Raw genomic sequence first — 12,157 nt, forward strand, 5'->3', positions numbered from 1 at the left:
AGTCTCGCGAGGCTGGGTGCCCATCGCTCTCCCCAGCGACGTTGTCTGCCGTCCAACAGTCGGAGCCGGATTGGTTGAGAAACAGCAGGTTTGCAAAGTGGCGCCGTGGGCGGACATTAAGCGATTAAAGGCGGACGATGATGATTTCTCGGGTTATCCGCATGTGTTGCAGGGATTTCGGGAAAAGGGTAAGGGAGGAAGCGCCGGGCCCTGAACCTCATCCCAAGCGTGTCTGAAGCATTTTAAAAGGGCACAGCCGCAGCCCGTTCAGATAATTGCTGTTTTTTAAAATGTCATTTTATGTTATTGACAGAAGGTTGAATCTTCACTAACTGTGGCCTGTTGAAATGCCAGACACATAGATACACAAAATCTGTAAAAAGGGAAGATATCAGTGCACTTACGGACATCTGTTGTTTATTTTTTGTTCCAGACAGGTTAGGAATAGATATTTTGTGTAAATGTGGACCTGCTGTGTGTGACAACATGATTGTCCTTTGCACAGTTCATGATGTCACAGCAGCAGTACGTAGACAAATACCTTCATTTGTAAAATGTAGAATTGCGATAATTCACATTAATCCAATTCATCTCTAAACAGTTTTCAAAGAAACTTTTAAAAATAGATCAACACCGTCTTGTAATGCAAAATCTATTTTTGCTTTCCTGCTTCCTACATAATAAGATAGTCTATTTTAAAGGAACTTGATTAAGTTTAACCCTGAAGGATTTATTTCCTTTCATCTTCTGAGATGTCAGGTTATTCTGCCACATAATTCCCGTAAAAATGTTTCAGTCACTAGGTATAGTGACAACTGGTGTGCATTGAAAATGTTAGCTTCTGTAGTTTTGGATATTGTGCTTTTTAAGTAACTTGTTGCCCTAAACAGAGCATCAGTTTCTACAAGTATGTTGATGACACTCAGCTCTACCTCACCACCACCTATGATCCCTCTATTGTCTCACTGCTTGTTTGACATCCAATACCAAATGAGCAGAAATTTCCTTCAACTAAATATTGGTAAGACCAAAGTCATTGCCTTCGGTCCCTGCCACAAACTCTATTCCCTAACTACTGGCTCCACCCCTCTCCCTGGCAACTGTCTGCGGCTGAACCAGACAGTTAGTAACCTTGGTCTCATATTTGACCATGAGATGAGCTCCTGATCACATATCCGCTCCATCACTGAGATCACCTTTTTCCATCTCTGTCATATAAACTGACTCTGCCCCTGCCTCATTTGATCTCTTGAAACTCTCATCCTGGCCTGCCTCCCACATTCCATAAACTTGAGGTGATTGAAAAGTCTGCTGCCTGTGTCCTAACACATACCAACTCATGTTCACCCATTAAAATTCTCATTCTTGTTTTCAAATCCCTCCATGGCCTCGCCCCTTCCTATCTCTAATCACTTCCAGCTCCACAATCTTCCTAGATCTCTGCGCTTCTCTAATTCTGGCCTCTCTAACATCCCTGATTTTAATTGCTCCACCATCGGTGAGAGGTTAGCAGGGTCATTTGAGACCTCGGGGCGGTCATCCCTGCTCTTTTGCAAGTTGCCTGGGGCCCAGATAACAGTCCAATGCTCGGGGTTACGCGCCATGGCCAATGTTGGAACCAGCAAACTTTCAGTGGTGATAGCACCTCAAGGGACAACAGCTGCTTACAGGTGGAGAATCCTACAGGAAGTGGACTTGTGTTTCTTTTAAAGTACACATGAGGAAGGTAACAGGAAACCACCTCATGTACATTTTCCATCGTCATATTGCTCATTTCTCATGGAACTTAAAAAATGGGAGGCTCTTATGAGCAACTGAAGAAGAAAGCACAGGACCATGAGGCATGGAGAAATGAGCAGAGGACCTGCCCTTGGGCAGATCCCCACTACTACTACCATTGAGGATTGTGCATTTAGATGCCACTGCCCTAAGTTCTGGAATTCCCTCCCTAAGCCTCTCTGTCTTTCTACTTTGCTTTCCTCAAAGAGACAAGACCAAGATTTTGGTAATCTGCCCTAATATCTCATCATGTGGCTCAGTATCAAAGTTTTGTTTTATGAATCTCCTGTAAAGTGCCATGGGACATTTTACAACATTAAAGGCATTATATGAATACAAGTTGTTATTTTCAGTGTTTATGTTACTAATTCCATCACCAGTGTCAGATTATCTTCAGCCTGCATCCCGCTACTATCCTAAATCTGTAATTGGATCGTTGAAAGCACTGAAGTTGATTGCGTTGTTTCAGCACACTGCTTTCCATCCTTTGGTTTCACATCTTCTCAGCTGTTTGTTCAGGTGGATTGTAACCTTGGCATCTCGTTTGACCTCAGTCTGACCTTTATGCCGCTAATCAAGTCAGTTAGTAAGAATACATATTTCTGCTTTAAAGAATAGCTCATTTACACACTTAGCTTTTCTGCCACCAAAAACTTATTCAATGCCATTGTCACATCAACCACTATCAACACAATAAATATTTAAAAGGAAAATACAAAAAATTTGTGGGACTCAAGTTGAAAAGTCACCAGGCTTAGTGATGCTCCATAAAACCCATCTCTTTGACCAAGCTTTTGTTCACCTGTCCTAATGGCTCGAATTTTGCTTACTGTTATTGAATAGTAAATTGGACAGCAATTTCCAGCAACCAGTCATGCACAGTTAAAGGCACAAATCAGAATATTGTTGTCTGAGTTTCCCTGCTCTTCCAGAAATTGCGCTATACCTGAATTATGCCAAGATACCTGGCTTGAAACACACAAAAGGGTGTGAAGTTGCCATATTTACATGATAAATAAACACCAAACACACCAGAAAAAGTTAGGACTGGTCCATTCCACTGTAAGTAAATAACGGCATGATATGTCTCAATTACTGCCAAACAACCTCTCTGGCTCTGAAAAATAACTTCTACGTGTGCGGAGTCTCATTTCTTCAGATTTTAATTCATAGAATGCTAACAGCACAGAAGGAGGCCATCGCCCAGTCGTGTCCATGCCAGCTGTCTGTAAGAGCAACTGAACTAGTCCCACGACCCTGCCTTTTCCCATAGCCCTGAAATTTTTTTCGCTTCAGATAATTATCCAATTCCCCTTTGAAAGCCACAGTTGAATCTGCCTCCACCACACTCTCAGGTAGTGCATTCCAGATCCTAACCACTCACAATGTAAAAACGTTTTTCGTCATTTTGCCGTTGTTTCCTTTGTCAATCACCTTAAATCAGTGTCCTCTGGTTCTTGACCCTTCTGCCAATGGGAATAGTTTCTCTCTATCTACTGTGTCCAGACCCCTCATGATTTTGAACACTTCTATCAATTTTTTTTATTAACTTGTGGGATGTGGGCATCGCTGGCTAGGCCAGCATTTATTGTCGATCCCTAATTTCCCTTGAGAAGGTGGTGGTGAGCTTCTTTCTTGAACCTCTGCGGTCCCTGGAATGTAGGTACACCAACAGTGCTGCTAGAAAGGGAGTTCCAGGATCTTGACCCAGCGACAGTGAAGGAACGGCAATATAGTTCCAAGTCAGGATGGTGTGTGGCTTGAAGGGGAACTTGCAGGTACTGGTGTTCTCCTGTATCTGCTGTCCTTGTCCTTCTAGGTGGTAGAGCTCATGGGTATTGAAGGTGCTGTCAAAGGAGCCTTGGTGAGTTGCTGCAGTGCATCTTGTAGATGGTACACACTGTTGCCACTGTGTGTTGGTGATGGAGTGAATGTTGAAGGTGGTGGATGGGGTGCCAGTCAAGCAGGCCGCTTTGTCCTGGATGGTGTTGCGCTTCGAGTGTTGAGTTGCACTCATCCAGGCAAGTGGAGAGTATTCCATCACACTGCTGACTTGTGCCTTGTAGATGGTGGACAGGCATTGGGGAGTAAGGAGGTGAATTACTTGCTGCAGTATTCCTAGCCTCTGACCTGCTGTTGTAGCCACAGCATTTATGTGGCTGGTCTAGATCTGTTTCTGGTCAATGGTAACCCCCAGAATGTTGATAGTCGGGAAATTCAGCAATGGTAATGCCATTGAATATCAAGAGGAGATGGTTAAATTCTTTCTCTTGTTGAGATGGTCATTGCCTGGCACGAATGTTACTGGCCACTTATTAGCCCAGGCCTAGATGTTGTCCAGGTCTTGCTGCATATGGACATGGGCTGCTTCAGTATCTGAGGAGTCGTGAATGGTGCTGAACATTGTGCAATCATCAGCAAACATCCCCACTTCTGACCTTATGATGGAGGGAAGGTCATTGATGAAGCAGCTGAGGATGGTTGCACCTAGGACATATCTCCTCTGAACCTTCTCTACTCTAGGAAGAATAGCTCCAGCTTCGCCAATCTTTCCACATAACTGAAGTCTCTCATCCCCAGAACAGTTTTCGGAAATTTTTTCTGCACCCTCTCCAATGTCTTTACATCCTTCCCAAAGTGTTGTGCCCAGAACTGGACACAATACTCCATTTGAGGCTGACCCAGTGTTTTATAAAGTTTCACCATAACTTCCTTGGTTTTGTACTCTGATTTATGAAGTCTTATTAACCACTTTCCCAACCTGCTCTTCCATCTTCAACAATTTGTGCTTATACTTATATCCCAGGTTCCTATACTCCAGCACCCCCTTTGGAATTGTATCCTTTTATATATTTTATATTGCCTTTCCTCGCTCTTCATACCAAAATGTATCACTTCACACATCCCTACATTAAATTTGATCTGTCATGTGTCCACCCATTCCACCAGCCTGTCTATGTCCTCTTTAAGTGTATCACTATCATAGTTCACAATACTTCCAAATTTTGAAATTGTTGGTCCTGCACACCCAAGTCTGGGTCATTAATATAGATCAAGAAAAGTAGTGGTCTGAATACCAATCCCTGGAGATTTAAAAAAAAATTAAAAATTACAACTTTTTCTTTCTGTCTCTATTATCTGTCTCAATCCAATCGCGCTCACGTTCTGATTTGGCAGTGAGCCAACTATTCGAACTTACACTGAAGAAGGGTCACTGACCTGAAACGTTAACTCTGCTCTTCTCTCCATAGATGCTGCCAGACCTGCTGAGTATTTCCAGCATTTCTTGATTTTAATTCAAACTTACACTTCTTGCTTCAGACTCTGCAACTCATTATGAATTCTTCAATTTGATTGGTTAAGGAGATAGAATTGCTTTCCCTGTTTACACAAGTACCAGATCATTTGTCGAGGATGCTGTGCTGAAATAGATTTCTAAACACTGCAAGTTCCCATGCAAAAGCCTATAGAAAGTCTGTGGGAAAGTGTAAGTGTAATGAACAGCTGTTGCCATTTATTCACTGCTGACTGCAAAATCTAGGCCAGTATCTTGTGTGGCTCAGTGTCAATTTTTGTTTAATAATGGTCCACTGAAGCACTTTGGGATGTTTTGCTATGTTAAAGGTGCTAGATAAATGTAAGTTGTTGTATGCATTGCAGATTACAGGGGAAGGAAATGTCAGTCATTAACTACAATTTCCAAAATATCTTTGGAAATATCTTTAGTTCACTAAACTGTTTCTTCCACTAACTGTACTGATTTGAAAAATTTTTGACAGTCAGGTGAAGGGCATCTTTATTTCAACATCATTTCTCTTTAGTCCCAATTGAAACTACCTGATTTCCGGTTGTGTTATTCATGGATAGATTTTTGAAATAACTTTGTATCTTACTGTCTCGTAGCCCACCTTTTTTCTGTTTGTCTTCTTTTTTCTCATGCAAATTATCTCTCATCGTCTCTATCTTTTACATTTTCTCATTTTCCTGCATGCCGTAATTAAAACAGGCTGTGCACTTTGACATTATCTTGGCATCAAGAAAGACTTACATTTATATCGTGCCTTTCATGGCCTTGGCGTCCCAAAATGCTTTATAGCCAATGAAATGCTTTTGACGTGTAGTCACCATTGTAATCACAGCTAATTTGCACACAACAGGATCCCCCAACCCACAATGTAATAATGACCAGATAATTTGTTTTTAGTAAGGTTGGTTGAGGGATAAATATTGGCCAGGATACTGGAAAGAACCCCCCCGCTCCCCACTTCTCATCAAAATAGTGCTATGTAATCTTTTACATCCACCTGAGAGGGCAGGCGGGGCCTTGCTTTAACGTCATCCAAAAACCAGCACTGCCTCGAGTCTGCTCTCGAGTGTCAGCCTAGATTTTGTGCTGTAGTCTCTGAAATGGGACTTCAACCCATAATCTTTTGACTCTAAATTGAGAGTGCTGCTCCAAAGCCACAGCTGATAAATATCCTGATATGTGCACTAATATTACTTTACCAGATTCCTTTCCTGGAAATTTATCCTATTCATTATGCTGGGGAGATAATGTCCTGAGGCATAGGATATGATCTGCGCTTGCCTAGATCTGTCTAGACCACTGAAATCTTAAGTATCAGTTATCGCCTGTTATACACATTCTGACTGTTCTCCATAGGCTATACAACTTATAATTAACATATATTCTGCTTTCCATTTGACATTTAAATTACCACAACTGTTAAACACAGTCTTTCTGTAATTAAATGCCCTTATCAAGTGTTACATGATGCCCCATGCTTGATGTAATATGCTGCCATTGTGCCATAAATGGAAGAGAGAGATTGGACAGACAAAAATAATTCCTGACCAGTTATATCTAATAATACAGCTTTCAGAGATCTAAAAACTGATTGGAGAAAGAGTTCTTTCCAGACTTTCTGAAAAATATGACACTACAGTGGTTTTATTAGTTTTATAAGTACGTTTACGAAGTGCAACTGTTGTAAACTTGCTTCTGAAAAATGAATGAAACTAGCCCAGTTTCAGGTCTTGATCGTGTTTATCTCATGTCTGATGAGTCAAAGGAAAAACTTTTTTTAATTAAATGGATAAATACAGAGTTTAGTGTGTGCCACAGCCCAGTGGGACAATATTTTAGTGTACTGCATTGCTTTAATTAAAATGCTTTCTTTTCCTCTTGAAATAGTTTGTGTCAACTCTATCTGGAGGAAGTGAGTTGCCATCCAATCTCCATCTCCAAGGAAACTTATTTGAGATAGGAAAAAAAGGTATGCTATTCAGTGTTGTTTTCTTCGGTTTAATGAAGCACCTAAGCACAGGGCCCACCCTCCCCTCAGTTTGTAGCGATAGTCTGACTTCAGTTTGTGCTTTTTATTCAGTTGGCCAGGAGAAGATCCATCTATCCTAAAAGTTTTGTACAATTCATTAGGGCATTATCACAGTGCCTCCTTTGTGATAATCCTCTATTAAAGAAATTAGACTCTCTTCTGCGACAACATTATTAACAGCCTCTAGTTTTGATCCGATTATCCCAGGGTGATAATATTACTTTCTGGTCCTAATGGCCTCAGCATCCCAAATTACCTTTTGCTGTCTGCAATTTAAATTGTAGCTGTTTTTTTTGACTAAGCAATAAAGCAGTGAATACAGTTATTGCCTATAGCTTATAGTTTATGTAGAAAAAAATCAGGCCGACTGAAACCAAAAGGTGATGGAGAAGTTATTCTAGATGTTAGTAATAAAGTGACCAATAAAGTTGGCTACTTGAAGAGAAAAACCAAGCAAAACCAGCAGCCAGCCTGTAGTTCTAGGGAATTCTGATTTCAGTAGCTCAATGGTCACTCATTTGCTGCAGCCAAAGTTGTAAGAGCCATGGTAGGCTTTATTTACTTGGGCACTTTGAGTTCAGCCTGAGGTGGAATGTGTTTTTAAATTTACATTTTTTAATGGAGTCTTAGCAATAGAATTTTCTCACAACATAGTTTTAACTGCTATCATTGTATTCAAGGACAGGTTATGGCAGCATTCATAATCTGGTTAATACATTTCAGGACCATCCCCAATTGAATCTGGGCTGCCCGTTCTGAGAAAGTGTGAAATAGCAGTTCCTTCACATCTGAAGCCCAGACAGGCCTGGCTAGAGTCTCTGCAGAGCTATACTGATGACAAGTTAGGCATTGTTGATTTGCATCCTGATGTCTTTGCAGTACCTCCAAGGTAATGTATTCACTATATTTTAAGATTGCAACAAAAATTGAAATATTATCAAATTCACTCATTTACGATTGTTTTCATGTTCCATTATCTTTTCTGACTGTTTTAAAGGAAAAGATTAATCGTGATTGTATTAGTTTGGCACTGTATAATCAGCTTGTTTCCCTATGGTATTAGGCTATGTGCACAATTATACAAATAAATGTAGAAACAAGTGAAGACTTAAATTTACTGAACATCGTAATCCTAAAACAATTAGAACATTGAAATTGTATTTTTTTCTAATGAACTCTACTGAGTTCATAAATTAGTCCCTATCTAAGATACAGCTTAATTTACTAACTAATGGGTCTCCTGAAGTATTGCTCACAAGTGAGTCTAGAGGAAATGCTGTTTGATATGTAAGGTTCAATGTATTATCAGGACAACTGATTAATAGCTACTAAATAATTGAAAATGTATTCTTACTACTTTTAAATACAATTACTATGATAGCAAAAGTACATATAGCATTTTGAGCACTGAACCTGTACTCCCAAAACCATGGCTTTTGCAATGTGGGGCCAGGAGGAAGAGGTCGAGTAATTGAGTCATAGGAGAAGCAGCAGCGAGGTGGTACACAGCCACCTTGGGATGGGGGAAGGGGGGGCTCAGTAATCAGAGAAGCAGCAAGGGGCCATTGGGCAACAGGCTCAATTTTAATCAACCTGAGGTGGTGGCACTTTGGAGAGCAGTGCCACAGTCTGAAGAGGGGGGTAGAAGAAGGCAACTATAATGCATGGTAAGTTTAAGTGTGATAGGCAGATAGGACAGAAATCTGTTGCAGGAAGTATGTGTGACACGTGCAAGAAGTGCACTCTACACAAAACTTTTAAAATCTTACATGGCATTGTTTATGGTGAGTTGGAGGATATGCTGCTGATTCATTCTCTTGGTAGAATTCATAGCATCCAAAGGAAAGGCAAATTAAAAAGCTACTTAAAATTACAAAAGTTAAAAAACAGGCTTAGTTTGCTAAGATGCTGCAAGTTAATACTTTCTATTTGTATATTATATTCACTTAAAACATTCAGTTTCCTGTAATGGAACTCTCAGTAATCTCAAGAATGTGAATTGTAAGTTTTATAAAAAGCCTAAATGCCTCTCCTGAGGGGCAAGATTTTTTCATTCATTCTCCGGATGTGGGTATTGTTGGGAAGCAATGTTCTCTTAATCTGCGTGGATGTGGCTGCAATTCAGAATGTACAGCAGAGGGAACAGCAGGCCACGTACAACCAGTGTTCCCTTTAAGATGCGCACATGTGCGGTGATCTTAAAGGGGCTGCACAGTGGAACAGGCTGCACACAGCAAGGAGAAATTAGAGGGAACATTGCTGGTAAGACTACTGATCACTAGTTGCACTTAGTAATGGACCTTCTTGAAACGCTGAAGTCCATGTGACGAAGGTACTCATACAATGCTGTTGGGTAGGGAGTTCTAGAATTTTGCCCCAACGATAATGAAGGAGCAGTGATCTAAGTCCCAGTTCAGATGATGTGTGACTTGGGAACTTGGAAATTGATACTGCTTCAGTTCACCTGGTGCCCTTATCTTGGTGTGGAGGTTGTAGCTTTAGGAGCTGCTGTGAAACTGTCAGAAATTGCTGCAGTGCACCTCATAGATAGAATACACCTTGGGCACTGTATGCTGGTGGCAGAGGGAGTGAAGATTTAGGCTAGTTGATGAGGTGCTAATCTAGTGGTCTGCTTTGCCCTTGGGGGTCAAAAATACACCAAGTTTTTGTTGTAATTTTCAGCTGCATGAAAAGTAGTGCATTCAAATGCAATTCTTGGAGAAATTGTTGCACTTCTTATCCACAATAATACCATACTTATTTGAACTCATGTTGACCAATATGATGTGTTTACACTTGCTACTTCAGAAATCAAATGCTAATGATTCGTTTTATTTGTTTTTAAATAGAATTGATATTCTACATGAAGTGGCAATTTGGCAGAAAAACTTTAAAAGAATAGTAAGTTCATTTTCTTTTTCTGTTTGTTCAGAATGCAGGCTGTTCGGTTCACAACTTGGTTTATTTTCAAGTTCATGATTTAGGAATAGGAGTAGGCCATTTAGCTCTTTCAGCCTGTCAGCCATTTAAATAGATCATGGCTTATCTGTATCTTAACGCCATTTACTGCTTTTGTTCTACATTCATTGATACCCTTAATGAAAAAAAAATCTTAGTCTTGAAAATTTCCATTGAATCAGCATCACAGCTTTTTTGTGAGGCAGAGAAGGAGTTCTAGATTTTCAGTACCCTGGAGGAAAGTTTTATTGTCCGTGTGCTCTCCCTATCATACTGTAATTTTAAATACTTGGATTCTAAATTCAAGGAGAATGCAAATTAAATTTAAATAAACTGTTTTCATACTTTAACACTGGAATAGGATCATAGGAAATAGGAGCAGGAGTAGGCCATTTGGCCTGTCGAGCCTGCTCCACCATTTAAACAGATCATGGCTGATCATCTACCTCTGCCATTTTTCCCCACAATCCTCATATCCCTTGATAGAGTCATAGAGAGATACAGCACTGAAGCAGGCCCTTCGGCCCACCGGGTCTGTGCCGACCAACAACCACCCATGTTGTTAGCATTCAGAAATCTGGCAATTTTTGTCTTGGACATGCTCAACAATTGAGCTTCCACAGCCCTCTGGAGTAGAGAATTCCACAGATTCACTACCCTCTGAGTAACGAATTTCCTCCTCCTCTCAGTCCTAAATGGCCTGCCCCTTATCCTGAGACTGTGTCCCCTTGTTCTAGACTCACCAGCCAGAGGAAACATCCTATCCACATCCACCTTGTCACGCCCTGTACAAATTTTATAAGTTTCAAAGAGATCACCCTCATTCTTCGAAACTCTAGAGAATACAGACCCAGTTTCTGCAACCTCTCCTCATAAGATAATCTTGCCATCCCAGGGTTAGTCTGGTGAACCTTGGTTGCACTCCCTCTATGGCAAGTATATCCTTCCTTAGATAAGGAGACAGAAACTGCACAATGCTCCAGGTGCGGTCTCACCAATGCTTTATACAATTGAAGCAATACATTGTTACTCCGGTACTCAAATCCCCTTGCAATGAAGGCTAACATTCCATTTGCCTTCTTAATTGCCTGCTGCACCTGCATACTAGCTTTTAGTGACTTGTGAACAAAGACGCCAAGGTCTCTTTGGGCATCAACACTTCCCAACCTCTCTCCATTTCAGAAATACTCTGTCTTTGTTTTTTCTACCATAGTGGATCGCTTCACACTTATTCACGTATTCCATCTGCCATATTCTTGCCCATTCACTTAGCCTGTCCAAATCCCCTCCTAGTTTTGTGTTATCTGCAATTCTGGAAATAATATTTATTTAGATTGTAAACAGCTGTGGCCCAAGCACCGTAATGTAGATCAGGACTGCAAAAATACTGAAAGAAAATCTGGTTTAGTTCCGTTCTCTTGCTAAATTCGTAGAGCCATGCTAAGGTGAAGACTCGAGCTGAAGTGCGAGGTGGAGGTAGGAAACCCTGGCGACAGAAAGGAAGTGGCAGGGCACGTCATGGCAGCATCCGGTCACCAATATGGAGAGGAGGTAATCTACTGTTTAAAGCATCGATAATCGTTTCAGTAGTTCTGTTAATTTAACTTTTTATTCATGCTCACTTCAGAAGATTTCTGCTGTTTTCTTCTATTTACAACAAAACTGTAAACATGAATAAAGTAAGCACTTATTTCATTCTAAATAACAGGCTGTGGAAAGCTCCTCTTCCCCCTTCCCTTATTTGTTCAGCATTATAATGAGAAGCATTTTCATCTGCAGGCGTTTTCTTTTCAATCTTTTGTATTCCGGAAGCCAGGGCAATAGTGTTCCTAGAATATGGCACAGGCTGACCATATTCTTAACCTTTTACAATAGCCGCTTTCTTTTCAGTCCTGTCCAATAATGTGTTCTTTTAATTGAATAATGTGCTTCATCAACTATCTAGTAAATTGCCAGAGGAATTGTTACTTTTCTTGATTAGGGAAAGCCTAGCTCTGATACTTACAATAACATTCTACAATGAAATGGATAGGTTAAAGCAGAATCATAGAACCATAGATATTTACAGGAAGTGGCATTTGGCT

At 40.6% G+C, this 12,157-nt stretch overlaps 1 protein-coding gene across 2 annotated transcripts in view; it reads left to right on the forward strand.

Annotated features, from left to right (window-relative positions):
• Positions 1 to 12,157, forward strand: part of mrpl4 (mitochondrial ribosomal protein L4) — an 18,115-nt gene continuing 5,958 nt past the window's right edge. Inside the window, exons 1-5 of one of the 2 annotated variants that reach the window (XR_010976276.1) lie at positions 1 to 188; positions 6,974 to 7,055; positions 7,839 to 8,004; positions 9,965 to 10,016; positions 11,507 to 11,624. Coding sequence is in view for 1 of the 2 variants with exons in the window: in XM_068045327.1 (XP_067901428.1) it covers positions 138 to 188; positions 6,974 to 7,055; positions 7,839 to 8,004; positions 9,965 to 10,016; positions 11,507 to 11,624 (469 nt within the window). In the remaining variant the exon portion in view is untranslated. The remainder of the gene's footprint in view (positions 189 to 6,973; positions 7,056 to 7,838; positions 8,005 to 9,964; positions 10,017 to 11,506; positions 11,625 to 12,157) is intronic. The other variant, XM_068045327.1, reaches the window with a different exon arrangement.

The sequence above is a fragment of the Heterodontus francisci genome, chromosome 13 (assembly GCF_036365525.1).
Source record: "Heterodontus francisci isolate sHetFra1 chromosome 13, sHetFra1.hap1, whole genome shotgun sequence".
NCBI lineage: Eukaryota > Metazoa > Chordata > Chondrichthyes > Heterodontiformes > Heterodontidae > Heterodontus > Heterodontus francisci.